At 43.7% G+C, this 17308-nt stretch overlaps 1 protein-coding gene across 1 annotated transcript in view; it reads left to right on the top strand.

Annotated features, from left to right (window-relative positions):
* The window catches only part of LOC140714540 (von Willebrand factor D and EGF domain-containing protein), a 308836-nt gene that overhangs the window by 278872 nt on the left and 12656 nt on the right, over positions 1-17308 (top strand). Inside the window, exons 24-29 of the mRNA XM_073025817.1 lie at positions 6437-6532; positions 9435-9530; positions 10914-11009; positions 12388-12483; positions 14119-14214; positions 14755-14850. Of these exons, the coding sequence (XP_072881918.1) occupies positions 6437-6532; positions 9435-9530; positions 10914-11009; positions 12388-12483; positions 14119-14214; positions 14755-14850 (576 nt within the window). The remainder of the gene's footprint in view (positions 1-6436; positions 6533-9434; positions 9531-10913; positions 11010-12387; positions 12484-14118; positions 14215-14754; positions 14851-17308) is intronic.

The following is a 17308-nucleotide window of genomic DNA, read 5'->3' as shown; positions in this document are numbered from 1 at the left end:
CCAAACTTATCAAAGTCCAAACCACTTCGTGCACAACCGTTGGAGCTCAATTACTGAAGTCTTCTGGCCACCATTCGATCCCCTCCGACTTCCTCGACCCGCCTCCTGGGACCCCCACGGTGGTCGACCAGACGCTCCACACTCCTCTGTCTCCGTCTCCTCTCCTCCCCGAGAACCTTGGGCCGGGGACCCCCCCCCCCCCCCCCCCCCGCTCGGGGCCCGTTCTGTCGCCCAGCTTCCAGCATCCCGTCCTTTCTCTCTCACTCCATCGCGCCGACTCCCCAAAATCCCCGCCAACAATCAGTTTACAGTCCCAAACAAGCTTCCAGCACTTATCATAACAAAGTCGCTAGCATTCCTACTATTAACACAGGCGCCAGCATTCCTACTTATAACAAAACAAAGACGCCATTTTGATTACATACACAGTAACAAAGAAAAAGAAAAAAACCCCCGTTACACTCTCCCCCCACCAAATAAAAGTCATGTCCCCATGACTATTAGATAACTCGTCACCTTTCCTGCCAACACACCGTAACCCAAGCACAAGCAGTGACATCTCCTCCCCACACAGTAAACCTCACGCCCTGTTCCTTAGGCGCTATATAGGCCAACTATCTGGGCGTTCCCTAACCCTTCTGAGACCTCCATACCCCCCTCACCTAAACCCTTAGGCTAGGACACAGCTGGGGGTACCTTGGGTCCACTACCAACTCCTCTTTCAACCTCTCACTCATGCCCCACACTGCACACAGCTAACCCTCCCCACTACACCTGACTCAGTGGAAGAAGGGCCAAAGGTCTCTTCCTCAATCGAGGGAAAGTCAGCAAAAGGCAGCATGTACCACACATCCAGCACATCAGCCTTTGAATCCGTATTCTTCCTCATTTCTTCGATCGGTAGCTGCTGTTTGATCTTCTCCAAACGGAAACACGTGGCCTGCACTGCTCCTGCAGTCTCTTCAGCCTCCTGCAATTGAGATTATCATCTTCTCTGGCCCCTGGCTCAGCAGTTCTGACTCCTCCATCCCAGCCATCTCAATCTGGAATGCAGTTACTCCAACAGCTTCTTCCACCCCGACCTGAAAAGCAGCAGTTAAAGATTGGTCACCCTCCAGTTCAGTATTCACAGCACTTCTCTCCAGCTTTTTTTCTCCTCATGACTTCTTCCAGATCAACCTTCAGGTGTTGTACTTCATTTGAACTGTCGATGGTCGTCTTCAGGTTCCCTTCAAGCTACTGCTTCCCCCTTCCGAAATTTGTCCGCAATTTCTTCACCTCCGCAAACTCCCTTCTCCAGGCTCTCAGTTTGCTGTGGCCCTCAGTCAAACAACTTTCTTCGTTCTCTCCAACTTGTAAGTCTCTCAAATGGTTCCAGATCACTCTCTCCGGTCTCTAGTCTTCATTTCAAACTTGATTCCGTAGAGACAGACACTCACGAGCTGCGACCTTCGGCAGCCCTGGCACGTGTCCAGAAAACACTGTAACTCTGTAGTTCTCAGCCGCTCCTGCAACGACCTCACTTCATATTCTCCTGAGGCAAATCCAAATACCAGGAGATCATCCACATACGTCAAAATTCCAAACGCCTCCACACCCCCATGGTCTTCCACATGCCCTGCAGGAAGGTTGCAAGGGCTCCGGAGATATCCTGTGGTATCTTTTCGGACCGGAAGACTCCTAGGGAACTTATAACCGCCGTCTTCTCCTTGTCGGCCTCACTCATCGGGATCTGGCAACATCCACTCCTCAGATCCAGCTGAACCACTTCGCACCGCTCAGGCAGGCCATCGCCTCTACGGCCCAATATAATCCACACACACGCTGCCTACGTCTGCCACGCTGTAGGAGCCAGTCGCCGCAACCTCTGCCTCACAGAGGTGTCTTCAGCAGTCAACTCCCCTCTCTGGTGGTATTTCGCAGCGTCCACTAAGAGGGTCTCACCCTCAGATACTCCTCCAGGCCATACCACCACCGGCTCTTGTTTGAATTCGGTATCGGCCCAAGGCTGCTACACACGTCCGCACAAGCAGCTCGAAACTCTGGGTGCATCGATAATGCCTCCAAACAGCTCTCACCCGCCTCCTCCGGGCAGGCCCCCAAGCGCACCAACAGGATATTGGTTCTCTCCATAACCGAAACGCTGCCCGTCTCAACAGTGTCCGGACACATCAGCATTAACGATTCACAAACCTCAGTCACCTCCACATTTGCCTCTAAGAACTCCATTTTCACTGACCAACAACCGTCGTCTTTATAATCACCGGCACTGGTACCCCAAATCTCCAGTGCCGTCAATGTCATCAAGAGTAAAGGCTTCCAAAAACGGTTATAAAACAAACTGTACAGCAACTTAACCGGTGCCCCGGTGCCGAGGATGGCTTTAACTTGACCTCTATCCATCCGTAACAACACCTGAGTGCGTGGTCCCTCTAAGCCTTCAGGAATAGGGTCTGTTCCTTGCGGGAGTTCCTTGGTACATTGCTGGGAACGTGCTCCCCCAGAGACCCCAAGCCGTTCCCCCCACTGGGCCTCCTCTAAGTTTCCCGACACCTCTCGGATCAACGGAACAACTGATCCCCTTGACAGATCCCCCTGGCTCCGCAAGCAATTTATCTGCCCTCCTAACCAAAAGGGATACCCTAAAAACTTCCCACCAATCTCCTGCCACGGATATGATAAGCCCCCCAGCTGCGGCATTTGACTTCCAGTCGAACCACACGCATTTTCCCACACTTTCCCAGAACTGGCAGCTGTCACTTCGAGATAATTGCGCCCGACAGTTCTAACAACGCTACCAGCCCGCCTACTCAAACTTTCAACCAATCCCTGTTGCTTTCCCTCAGCCAAGCACTGCCACTCACCCAACAACTGAGAGGTCTGCTCCGCCCACGTCTCCGCCCCTTTAGGGCTGGACATTATTCCAACAACCGGGCGGAGCCCACCATAGCTGAAACATCCCAACCTGTCATTCCTCATTCTCCAAACAGTACGGACAACCCATGGCCCCACCACCTTTTCGTCAGCGCTAGTCGGAACTCGAACAACGACCTCCGGGCTACCAACAGCAGCCACCCCACCCAACACACATGCAGAGATAACCGGCAATCGCACACCCACAAAGGCACACCAGCTCTTCGCCGCAGACATAATTTAAAGAGGGCGATCACACAGCTTCCACAGAAATCAATCCCGGACTAGCCCCCACAATGTAACCCCTGGGTCGCCTCAGGCATCGCTCAAACTCGTTCTAGTCTAGGGGGAGCAGCCTTCGGCCCCGCCAAACTAGGTAATCAGCTGGTGTGGATGCTGTGTGATGTCCCCGCCTCGCCCAAAAAAAACAGACAGTACACCTTATGCGATTAAATGAGTACAATTTATAAAGATTACTATAACTAAGCGATTACTAACGATACAGTATATATGAATAAGAGAAAAAAAGAAAAGGCGCCAAACTTATCAAAGTCCAAACCACTTCGTGCACAATCGTTGGAGCTCAATTACTGAAGTCTTCTGGCCACCATTCGATCCCCTCCGACTTCCTCGACCCGCCTCCTGGGACCCCCACGGTGGTCGACCAGACGCTCCACACTCCTCTGTCTCCGTCTTCTCTCATCACCGAAAACCTTGGGCCGGGGACCGTCGCCCAGCTTCCAGCATCTCGTCCTCTCTCTCTCACTCCATAGCGTCGACTCCCTAAAATCCCCGCCAACAATCAGTTTACAGTCCCAAACAAGCTTCCAGCACTTATCATAACAAAGACGCTAGCATTCCTACTATTAACACAGGCGCCAGCATTCCTACTTTTAACAAAACAAAGACGCCATTTTGATTACATACACAGTAACAAAGAAAAAGAAACCCCCCGTTACATCTGTATGGACTTCAGTAAGGCCTTTGACAAGGTTCCGCATGGAAGGTTAGTTAGGAAGGTTCAGTCGTTAGATATTAATATTGAAGTAGTAAAATGGATTCAACAGTGTCTGGATGGGAGATGCCAGAGAGTAGTGGTGGATAACTGTTTTGTCAGGTTGGAGGCTGGTGACTAGTGGTGTGTCTCAGGGATCTGTACTGGGTCTAATGTTGTTTGTCATATATATATTAATGATCTGGATGATGGGGTGGTAAATTGGATTAGTAAGTATGCAGATGATACTAAGATAGGTGGCATTGTGGATAATGAAGTAGGTTTTCAAAGCTTACAGAGAGATTTAGGCCAGTTAGAAGAGTGGGCTGAACAATGGCAGATGGATTTTAATGCTGATAAGTGTGAGGTGCTACATTTTGGTAGGAATAATCAAAATAGGACATACATGGTAAATGGTAGGGCATTGAGGAATGCAGTAGAACAGAGTGATCTAGGAATAATGGTGCATAATTCCCTGAAGGTGGAATCTCATGTGGATAGGGTGGTGAAGAAAGCTTTTGGTATGCTGGCCTTTATAAATCAGAGCATTGAGTATAGGAGTTGGGATGTAATGTTAAAATTGTACAAGACATTGATAAGGTCAAATTTGGAGTATTGTGTACAGTTCTGGTCACCAAATTATAGGAAAGATATCAACAATATAGAGAGAGTACAGAGGAGATTTACTAGAATGTTACCTGGGTTTCAGCACCTAAGTTACAGAGAAAGGTTGAACAAATTAGGTCTTCATTCTTTGGAGCGTAGAAGGTTGACGGGGGACTTGATAGAGGTATTTAAAATTAGAGGGGGATAAATAGATTTGACATGGATAGCCTTTTTCCATTAAGGGGCAAAAGTTTAGGGGTAACACGAGGGGGAATTTCTTTACTCAGAGAGTGGTAGCTGTGTGGAACGAGCTTCCAGTAGAAGTGGTAGTGACAGGTTCGATTTTGTCATTTAAAAAAATTGGATAGGTATATAGACAGGAAAGGATTGGAGAGTTATGGGCTGAGTGCAGGTCGGTGGGACTAGGTGAGAGTAAGTGTTCGGCACGGACTAGAAGGGCCGAGATGGCCTGTTTCCGTGCTGTTATTGTTATATGGTTAACATATCATGACAATCATCAATTGATGCCAATCCATGTCCAAGCTTGCAGATCTCCCCAAAGGCAACAGCTTTCCTTTTGACTTCTCTGTCTGCACGGTAGTATACATTTCAGAAACAAAATGCTGGAGGAACTCAGCAGGTTGAAGTTCAAAGTAAATTTATTTTCAAAGTACATATATGTCACCATATACAACCCTGAGATTCATTTTTTTGCGGGCAATCACATTAACTACAAGAAACAGAAAAGAACCAATGAAAGACTGCACCAAAGAAGATGGACAATCACTGTTTAAAAGACAGCAAGCTGTGCATATACAAAAAGGAAGAAATAATAATAAAATAAAAAAAATATAAGCAGTAAATACAGAACCCGAGATGTAGAGCCCTTGAGTTCATTAGTTGTGGTAACAGTTCAGTGATTGGGTGAGTGAAGTTGTGTGAAGCTATCTGCCTATGGTTCAAGAGCCTGATGGTTGAGGGGTGTAACTATCCCTGAAGTTGGTGGTGTGAATCTTGAGGCTTCTGTACCTTCTTCCTGATGGCAGCAGTGAGAAGAGAACATCACCTGGATGGTGGGGGTCCTTGATGATGGATGCTGCTTTCCTACGACAGCGCTCCACGTAGATGTCCTCAGTAATGGGGAGGGCTTTACTTATGCTGGACTGGGCTGCATCCACTCTTTTTTGTAGGTTCTTCCATTCACACCATTGGTGGTTCCATACTAGTCTGTGATGGCACCAGTCAATATTCTCTCCACCACACATCTACAGAATGTGAGTGTCAGAGTTTTAGATGACATGCCGAATCTTCACAAACTTCTGAGATCAGGCAGTATCTCAGATTAAACAGTGGATGTTTTGGACCATGACCCTTCATTAAAATGCCTGCATATTGTGATAAATAAGGACTTTCATATCATCAGTTCAGTCTCTCTCCGGTGACTCAGAACACAGTCACAACAATCCTACCATACACTGACTGAGCCCAGTAGGCTGGGCCTCTGTAAAACCCTATGCCACAGGGGAATCCTCATGACCATCCCATGTACACTGATGATATGGAATGTTTGGTCTTCCCAGGTGGAACCCACATTGGCATAGGAGAACATGGCAAATCCACACAGAGAGCACCAAGTCACTGAGCTGTGAGAAACTCTTGCACTATCATGCCAATCTTAAATCCCTCTGACCCATCAAACACACCCTGTTAAGGCTCTTCTGTAATCCCTTTGTGCTCCAGTCTGAGTCAGGACCCTCTGGATCCCAGGTCTCACTCAGCCTGAGATATCTCACCGCCCAATGATCTGGATGCAGTAAATTTTCTCAGCAGAGCTTGAACTACTGCCTGAAGACATGAAGCAGAGGTATTTAGTACAGAACAAGGATCCTGTATGGTATTAATGGTTTGTGCTTCTCTGTGTAGCCCACTGCATCCCAGCTTGTGAACATGGTGGATCGTGTACAGCCAGAAATACTTGCTCCTGCCATTACGGGTTTGTTGGGCCACGATGTGAAACAAGTGAGTGTGCTATTGTTCTCAGGAATGTTTAACGTCAGCTTGTTTTTATTTAGGTTCTAGTAATTCCCTCTCTCCCTCAAATCAGGATGTAATCAGCCATTCAATTTCACTTAGACTGATCAAATGACTTAGAACCACCAGTTGATGAAGTAATATTGGCCTTTTAAATGAAACTTGATTCCACTAACAAGATCAATTATCTTGAGTGCAACAAATTCTGCGGATGCTAGAAATCCAAAGCAACACACACTGGAGGAATTTAGCAGGTCAGACATCTTCTGTGGAAATGAATAAGCAGTTGATGTTTCTTCAGAAGTGGAAAGGAAGGGGGGGGGAGGACGCCAGAATAAAAAGGTGGGGTGAGGGGAAGGAGGATAGCTAGAAGGTTATAGATGAAGTCAGGTGAGTAGGAAAGGTAAAGGGCTGGAGACATAGGAATCTGATAGGAGAGGAGAGTGAACCATAGGAGAAGGGGAAGGAGGTGATGGGCAGATGAGAAGAGGTAAGAGGCCAGATTAGGGAATAGAAGGAGAGGAGAGGGAGAGCTAATTTTTTTAACCAGAAGGAGAAATTGATATTCAGGTTGGAGGCTACCCATACGGAATACAAGGTGTTGCCCCTCTACCATAAGGGTGGCCTCATCGTGATGCAAGTGGAGGCCATGGACTGATGTGTCCAGACACGAATGGGAATCAGAATAAAAATGTTTGGTCACTGGAAAGTTCTGCTTTTTCTGGATGACACGGTCCCCCAATTAATGATGGGTCTCACCAAAGTAGAGGAGGCTGCTTCAAGAGCACCAGACACAATAGATGACCCCAGCAGATTCACAAGTGAAGTTTTGTCTCACCTGGAAGGACTGCTTGGGGCCCTGAATGGAAATGAGGGACAAGGTAAATGAGCAGGTGTAGCATTTTGGCCACATGCAGGGATAAGTGCTGGGAAGGAGATCAGTGGAGATGGACAAATAGACAAGTTAACCACAGAGGGAGCGATCCCTGCAAGAAGCAGAGAGAGGGAAGGAGGTAAAGATACGTTTAGTGGTAGGATCCCTTTGGAGATGGAAGAAGTTGCAGAGAATGATGTGTTGGTTGCAGAGGCTGATAGCGTCGTAGGTAAGACCAAGGGGAACTCTATCACTGTTAAGGCGGCGGAAAGATGGGGTAAACGCAGATATTTGGGAAATGGGAAAGATGCAGGTGAAGACAGCATCAATGGTGGAGGAAGGGAAATCCCATAAATTGAAGAAGTGGGACATCTATGATATTTTGGGTAGAAAAGCCGTATCCTGGGAACAGATGCGGCAGAATCAAAGGAACTGAGAAAACGTAATAGCATTTTTACAGGAGACAATGTGGGAAGAGGGATAGTTAAGATAACCATTGGAATCGATAGGTTTATAAAAGGTGACGGTCAACAGTTTGAGACAGAGACAGAGAGACTGAGAAAGGGGAGGGAGGTGTCAGAAATGGAATAAGTGAATTTAAGGGCACAGTGATGTTGGAGGCAAAGTTGATGAAACTGAAGATCTCAGAATGGGTGTATGAAGTGATACCAATGCAGACATCGATGTAGTGGAGGAAGAGTTGGGGAGAATTACTGGGGAAGGTTTGGAACGTAGCTAACGAAAGCTGGGTATAGCTGGGGTGTTTGTGGGTGTCCATGACTACACCTCGAGTCTGTAGAAAGTAGGAAGAGCCAAAGGAAAAAAAAATGTTGGATGTTTTTATATGTTTTTCTGCTCTATTTGAATATAAATTAATTTTGTGCATGATTGAGCTCACATTCATTTGCAGGTCGATTATCATCCATTTTGGCTTGACTCATAGTGACATTTTATCAGACTCAGGTGCACATCCAATGACATCACATGATGCACAAAGGCCATTGATTAATAGAAAAGGCAATTACAAGCACAACATATTCCTTTTTTTTCCATTTGTAGTACATCAAGTCATCAACCTCACAGTCAGCACAGAGCAATTTATTAGGACACCGACTTTTAGAAGGCAACAACTTCCAGACTCATTTTTATATGCTGCATATTGTCTATCAACATCGCTAACACGAATTGCATCATCTCCACATTATGCAGCTCAGTGAAAGATATTGTGATAATGACCCTTTGATCAGCCCAAAAGCTGCAGGGGCTTGGAGCCACTGATAGCACTGTCTGTTTGTCGAGCAGAGCACAGGAGAGTGTCATGTCTGTCTCTGCAGCCGCTTCTCTTATGCTGCCATAATCTGGCTGCATTGGAGTCCTCTTTACGATTCACTTCCCAGCCGCCAGCCTAGCAAAGATGTAGTAAATGCAAACTATGCAAATTGATACTTAAGTGCTAGTAAAGTTCTTGCATGTTTCACTTTGAACACCAGTTTGATAATTTTTAAATCTAGATTTCTGTCAGTTTCTTGACACCTTAACCATCACCACTTTGGATGATAGTGCTGCACATTATCTATTCAGAGCACCAAGAAAGGGTGAATTCCAATTTCTAGGCAAGAAAATTTAATGTCCCAATACAGAGCTCCATAGAATAAACCACCAGACAAGAGTGATACATTTGAGGTCTTAAAAGGGAAATAGATGAAGCAAAGAGGTTGAAGGATAGAAAAGTATTGCCTAATCCATTTGATTTAAATGGGAATTATAAGCACTTAAAGATTTTGGTTGGGAGGGGAGGATTTGCTGAGCTGAATGAGCAACAACTTGCTCAGTCACTAGAGGTGTCATATACACAGAGACCTTTGTGCCTTTGGCTTCTAGTTAGTTTAGTAGTCGCTTTTTGTTGTTATCTGTTAAAATAAGTTCACTCCGGTGAAACTAAGTAGTCCTAGATCTTCTTCCTGTCAATGTGCTGTGTTGAATACAGTTGAAACTGACACTACTTTATATTTTTAGTGATTTGCAATAGACACTGTCAAAATGGTGGAAAGTGCACTTCCCCTGATGTGTGCAAATGCAAAGCTGGGTGGACAGGACCCTCATGTGAAACAGGTAAATAGATTGGAACTTTGAATGTTAAGCTGAAGATGTACATTTTTACAATTCGGTTTATTTGCCATTTGTACATTGAAACATCCAAAGATAGTGAAAGGTGTTGTTTGTGTCAAGGACCTGCACAGTCTGCGGATATGCGGGGTGCAGCCCACAAGTGCCTCCATGCCTACAACGTACTAACCCTAACCCGTACATCTTTGGAGTATGGGTGGAAACAGGAGCACCCAAAGGAAACCTACACAGTCGTGGGGCGAACATATAAACTCAATGCAGGAAATGACCATTACAATTGTAAATGCTACACTAACCACCACACTACTATAACACTCTAGGTACCGTTTTCTCCTCAGATGAACATCAGGTGTTAATTGTCCAAAGAATAATAGGGCAATATCTGTGGGGAGAGCTGGCAGCAACTCTTCTCCTGTCTGGACACATTGCAATCATCAGGTTATGATATTAAAGTTATTTATTTCAATTTGTTTCTTTTTCTCTTTTGTTTTTCAATGCTGATTTTTAGATTATTGTTATCGCACCCTGTCATAGAGTGTTGCCTTGACAACTTTAGTCTGCAACCTATCACAGATTGTTATCTCAAAAACATTATTTTCCCCACTGCACTTTTCCCTGCAAATTAAAACATATTTCTGTTCTGTCTTCTCCCTCCCTGATGAAGGGTCCTATTTCTCTATGCAGTTATGCTGCCCGTGCTACTGTATGCCCCCAGCACTGTTTTTGTTTTGCCTTTCCAGCATCTGCACTCTTCTGCTCCAAAGAATATGTGATGTTCAGTTAAGCAACATATTCCCAATCTTGGCAGGCAACTAAATTTCCCTGACCTCATGGCATCATCATCACCGAGGCCTGATGTGGTTGTTCTGTCAGAAACCGTGAAGCAGGTGGTCACGGCAGCACTGAGAGTACCTTGGGAAGACTGGAGTGAGGAGGCGTTTAAGCATAAGAAATCCAAATACCAGGAGCTGGTAGAGCAGTGCCAGGAAGGCATGATGTGAGCCTATAGAGGTGGAGTTTAGAAGTTTTGCTGGCTGCTCACACTGCTGAACCTACTCTCTCCTTGGCATTATGGGAGCTACAAAGAGGAGAACCATCAGGACCATCACAGAGGCTGCTGAATGTGCCTCCAGACGGCGGTGGACCTGTGCACCAATGCTCCTGGGACACAAGCCTGGGCCTGATCAACCTTGGCAAGGATGTCTGATGTTGAAAGGCCCGAAACACCCTATCACCCCAGGTTACATCACCGATGATGTGTCCCAACACGTCCTGGGATGTATCTCAGCAGCATTCTAAAAAATGTGCTGTATATTCTCTTAGCTCTTAAATGGTACACTGATTAACTGTCTTCCTGGTTTTGTGCAGCTGTGTGTACCCCTGTGTGTCTCAATGGTGGCATCTGTATTCGACAGGACGTCTGTATCTGTCCTCGTGGATTCTATGGGCTTCAGTGTCAGAATGGTAAGTTCGCTCCCTATTCAGTGGTTAATACATTAATACTTATATTGAGATGCAATCTGGAATTACAGAGATGTTCCAAATAAATTGTACAAGAGAAGCACAGAAGTGAACTTTTCTTTCAACAACACGATGGAGATCACAAACCACATTCTAGGGGTTATTTTTAATAGTAACATAAGCGTTGGAAGATTGTCATTACTAAATGGAACAAGAACATACTCTTGTGAGCCACTTTTCAATCTTTGCCATGGAAATTTCAGCCAGTTTGCACACACGAGAGTGAGAAGTTCTGGCTTAGATCCTGATTTTTATTTATTTGTTGAGATACAGCATGGAACAGGCCCTTCTGGCTCCTTTAAGCCACGCCACCCAGCAACCACAATTTCACACTAGACTAATCACTGGACAATTTACAGTGATCAATTAGCCTATCAACCAATAAGTCTTTGAACAGTGGGAGGAAACCAGAGCACCCGGAGGAAACCCACATGGTCATAGGGAGAACGTAGAAACTCCTTAGAGGCAGCAGTGGGAAATCAACCCAGGTCGCTGGTACTGTAAAGCATTGTGCTAACCACTGTTATCATGCCACCCATGCTTATCAAACCCATCTCATTTTGTGAAATTATAAGAAATATTGCTTTAAAATGTAAGTTTATCTTTGCAATTTTGTCTTTTCCTTGTACCAGCACATTTCAAGCTAGTACAGCACTGTTAAAAATGCTGAGAACAGTGGGAATCAAAATACAGATAAATCATTAAGTAATTAATGTAAATATTAAGCACAAGAGATTCTGTAGGTGTTGGAAATCCATAGTAACACACAAAATGCTGGAGGAACTCAGCAGGTCAGGGCAGCAACTATGGAAAGTAATAAAGAATTGACGTGTCAGGTCAAGATGCTTCATCCAAGATGTCAACTCTTAGTGCTTTCCATAGATGATGCCCGACCTGCTGAGTTCCTCCAGCACTTTGTGCTGTTAATATAAATGTTATTTTATTAATTAGATAAATTTAATCTTTTCAGAAAGTTAGATGTTTTACTTAAAATAACTACTTAATGTTCAGTAATAAGGAAGCATGCATGAAAATTTAGCTTTACTTCATTCCACAACAGTTCAGAATAGCAAACTCAGGCTGGCAAAAACCCCAGATATCCAGACTTGGAACTGGAACACCTGAACAACATTAGTCCAGTTGTGAACCACAAAATTATTCCATCCAGCTCTGCAATAAAACAAATAAAAAGTTTGTAATTTTAAGATACATAATGACTTATAAAAACATGGTTTTGTCAGAACTAAATATAATGTAGCAAAGAAAAAAATTGAATGGAATTATTTATGGATAACGTGAAAACCAGTTTATTCCTTTACAGCTGTTTGCAATCCCCCCTGTAAGAATGGTGGCCAGTGTATGAGAAACAATTTGTGCTCCTGTCCTGAAGGCTATACGGGCAGAAGGTGTCAGCAGAGTAAGTTCTACCTGTATTTTAAAAATTTTATTTTTATTTATTTAGAGCTACAGCACAGTAACAAGCCTTTCCAGCCCAATGAGCCCTTGCTGGCTAATTAGATAGATAGATAGATACTTTATTGATCCCAAAGGAAATTACAGTGTCACAATAGCATTACAAGTACACAGATATACAAATATTAGAGGAGAAGTAAGAAAGAATAAAAAATAAGTTACCTCAGACAGTCTAACAGGAGGGAGTCATCACTTTCCTGGCTATAGATTGACTCATTATAGAGCCTAACGGCCGAGGGTAAGAATGACCTCATATCACGCTCTTTGTAGCAACGCAGTTGTCTTAATCTATTACTGAAAGTGCTCCTCTGTTTAGTCAAGGTGGCATGCAGAGGGTGAAAAACATTGTCCAGAATTGCCAGGATTTTCCGTAGGGTCCTTTGTTCTGACAGCCTCCAGTGTGTCCAGTTTGACTCCTATAACAGAGCCAGACTTTCTAATCAGTTTATTGAGCTGTTGGCATCAAGCATGTTGATGCCATTGCCCCAGCACACCACTGCATAGAAGATTGTACTGGTGACAACAGAGTGGTAGAATGGGTGAAGGAGGCCTGATACTCCAAAGTGTTTACATCCAGCCATCCTTCCTCTATACACTCAACTGTAGCTGAGTCATTGGAGAATTTCTGCAGAAGACATCATTCAGGGTAAACAGGAAAGGAGCCAGTGCAGCCTCCTGTGAGACCCCAGTGCTGCTCATAACCATGTCTGACACACAGCTCTGAAGCAACACAAACTCTGGTCTGTCAGTCAGGTAGTCCATTATCCAGGATACAATGGAAGTGACAGCCCTCACTGAATGGAGCTTTACCCCCAGCAATGAGGGCTATATGGTATTGAAGGCACTTGAGAAATCAAGAAACACGATCCTCCCAGAGCTGCCCAGCTTACCGAGTAGGCTCTACTCAGCAGGTCGATGACAGCGTTGTCAACTCCCATGTATCTAAAGTCCAAGATATACAGAGTAAGCTGGAAGGGAGCCAATACAGGCCCCTATGGGGCCCCTGTGCTGCTTACACCCATGTGGGCAAATTCCCAACTAAACCATGAATCTTTGGACTGTGGGAGGAAACCAGAGCACCCAGAGGAAGCCCGAGCGGTCACAGGCAGAACATGCACTCTACATACGGAGAGCAGCAGACTTGAATCAGGGTTGCTGGTGCTGTATTAGCTTTATGCTAACTGCTAGGTTACCATTTAACCACCTACACTACCTTGCCCTAGGTTACCACGCTGCCCTAAGTATTCTGCCAAATATTTCACCCAATCAGTTTACATATCAGGTAATTTAAGTATTACTATGGAAGTTCAGCTCTTCTTGAGACAAAAAGAAAGATGACCCCAATAAATTGCTAATAAAAACTGGATGCATGGAATTACTTGTATGTCTTTTTCTGACACAGGCTAGATCATCCCTTTTACAGTATTAATTTATCTTCATATGCGTCAGTTTAACAGATAAACATAGAGTTCTGTGGGAAAGTGTGGAAGATCTATATAGACCAAACAAAAATGCTGGATTTGTGAAGGAAAACCAATGATCTTTTAAAACTTGATTTACCGATTTTCTCCTGCTGCAGGTGTCTGTGAGCCAATGTGTATGAACGGAGGGAAGTGTGTCAGCCCTGACACTTGTGACTGTCCATCAGGGTGGAGAGGGAAGCGATGTAATCAGCGTAAGTACACTTTGCAATAGGTGGGAACATAAATAACAGATATTTAGCTGTAAAATTGAACTGACCATAGGAAAAGACATCAAGGCAAAAAATATGCCCGTGTTTCTTTCTGCCGGAGTTATTTAATGTTACCTGACATAATAGTTCCCTCTGCCAAACATTTCAAATGCTTCATCTTTTGCCTTTCAAAATCATTAATAAACACCACCTTGGCAAATACCTTGTACTGATTTATTCCATATCTTGGCCATCTTCTGTGTATTTATCTATTTAATTGTTTTTCTGTGATTTTTAATTTCTTTGCTTCTGACTAAGGTCTCACCAAACAATGTGCTGTGTAATTTATTATAACTTTGAAAAGCTTTAATTGTAACTGAACTAATTTCTGAGCTTTAATACAATGTAAGCCCATCTTCTTAATAATACTTCCAAGCAATTTCTTACTTCAGATAATAATTTTATTTAATATTACCCGATGGACACAGAGTTTATATTTTTAATCTGCATTAAATAGATTTTCAATTTTACTTGTGTATACAGCAATTTGTCTGCAGAAATGCCAGAATGATGGAGAATGTGTGGGACCGAGTACCTGTCACTGTCAGGCGGGCTGGGAAGGAATGCTGTGTCAGATCCGTAAGTAGCTGATGCTGGCCCACAATCATGTAATTACATATTGTGTCACAACTGTTGGCCATTTTTCAATGCACTAGCCCTTTAACTTATGGCCTTTATTACCTTTGTGCTGTGAAAAATTGTTCTTTAGCCTTTATAAACTGCCTGCCTGACCCTTGTGCTTCCCTGCATTTAATCAGATTGGCGGCCACCTAAACTCATCAGTCTTTGCGGTTCAGTGAACCAGAATCCATCTGATAGAGTCAGGAACATTCATGCTTACAAGGCAAAAGAGCGGACCTTAAACTATCTTTCTGAACTTTGTTCTCTTGTCTTTGTTGACATAAATTTCCTATTTATTTAATTGTTCCTGGAATTTTAAAAAAAGCTGTTTTTGCTGAAGAACATTGAGGTGAGTCCCCTCTTATAAATTTCTCAGGATGCAAGTAAGCATTTCAGTTCAATAATCTCCTTTTTGCTCTATCATTACCAAAACATTGTTTTTAATTTTAAAATCTTCGTGCATTTCTCTCAAATCTACAATGGTTGGAACAATCCCACCGTTTCATATATCTCTGACTGTGGAAGTCATTATTTCCCTGCAGAGCCTGGCTATCCAGAATGTGATGGAATATGTTAATAGGGAAAAATATGGATCCGACAAGCTGACATAGCAGAAATGAGAGCAGAGGTGGAAAATGGTTACTCAAATTGGCAAATAGTAGCTACAGATGCTCCACTTCAACCATTGTTGTTTCTCCATGTGGATAACGGATTTGGACAGAAATCAGACACACGGTTTTCAAAATTTGCAGATCACTGTGTTGGTGGAGCTGTTGAAAAGTAGCGGTGTTGTACAGAAGTTACACAGAACCTTGATTGGATCATACTTCAAGTTTGGCACAGACTAGAAGGGCCGAGATGGCCTGTTTCCTTACTGTAATTGTTATATGTTATATATGATGCGACAGTCCAGATCTACAATTTTTAAAAAGTTGATCAAGCCCCTAGAAAAGGTGCAGAAGAGGTTTATTAGAATGAAAGTAGAACTGTGAGGTTATACCTGTCAGGAACTATTAAAGAGGTTAAATTTCTTTTCTCTGGATCTAAAGACTGATGGCAAGGTATGCCACAGGTCTTTAGGATTTAGAAAATATTTAATAGTATAGAGAATTTGTTGCCAGTTGTGGGTGAAAGCAGGAACAGGGGCCATAAATTAAAAAGTGTCTAATAAATCTAAAAGGGGATTCAGGAACATCTTTCCCCTGTGAATTCTCACAGTGTAGAACTCAATACTACAAGAAATACTTCAGATAAAGTAGCACGGTTGCTAAGGGAAAGTGGATAAGCTAACTAGTCCATGCTGATATTAAAGCTCCACAAAAGTCTTCACCAGACTTTTTCTTCAAATAAGTCAATAAGCATAACCTTCTGTACTGTTCTCCCCATGAAATGCATCTAACTACAGGGTGCATGGTAGCACAGTGGGTAGTGTTATTGCTTTCAATCGTGCCGCTGTTTTAAGGAGCGTTTACATTCTCTCCGTTACTGTGTGGGTTTCCTTCAATTTCCAACCACATTCTAAAGATGTAAGGGGTCGGTAAGTCATGGGCAGACTAGGTTGACACCAGAGTGTGGTGACACTTGCAGGCTTCCCCTAGCACAAACTTCACTGATTTGATTTGATGCAAAATGACGAATTTCACTCGATGTTTGGACGTACATGGGACAAATAAAGTGTACCTCTGCAATCTTTTTTTAAACTATTTACCTGCAACAACTCCAGGTGTAAACAAGCTTCATATTCTCACTACTCTTACAGTAAAGAAGTTTATTTTGAATTCCCTCTTGGATTTCTTGGAGACTATCTTATCTTAATGGCTTTTACACTAAAAAATGTGGAACTTTTTGTCTCCATCCCCACGAGAGTTAACAGTCACCTGTTTCCTGTTTTAGAAACATAATTAGCAGAAGCACCTTGGCGTGAGAGGGGATTTCAGTCAGCATTCTCTCTCATGACCTTAGGCTATGATAATTGCAGTAAGTGCATGTGTTGGATGAGGTTCAGTTGTGATCTTGTTCAGAGTTAATGGACACCTTAAAACATTCTTTCACAGGTATGCAATAGAAGCTCAAAAAAGTTTGTGGAGTACAAATAATTTCTAGTTATACATATGGATTTATAGTGACATGTGTAGAGGAAGCCGTTACAGGCATGAGATTACAAGCAATGTGATTAAGTGAAAAAATTGAGTCCAGCAAAGCATCCCTATCATGACTGTTGAGGGCCAGATCAGCAGTATTTAGGTCTGGCGACCAAGTTAAACACAAGAGACAGGTATGATCTGCGGAAATCCACCTCATGTGTGAAATGGCTATTCTGGACCAAACTTGAATCGCTGAAGGAGGTTCAACACCTGTGATAGGGCTTGTATATTTTCACCTCCAACAAAGTGAAACCAAGTGAATTCCTAGTCTT

Source organism: Hemitrygon akajei, chromosome 2 (genome assembly GCF_048418815.1).
Source record: "Hemitrygon akajei chromosome 2, sHemAka1.3, whole genome shotgun sequence".
Classification (NCBI taxonomy): Eukaryota; Metazoa; Chordata; class Chondrichthyes; order Myliobatiformes; family Dasyatidae; genus Hemitrygon; species Hemitrygon akajei.
Note: the sequence above shows the minus strand (reverse complement) of the source record. Positions and strands in the feature narration are given on the sequence as shown.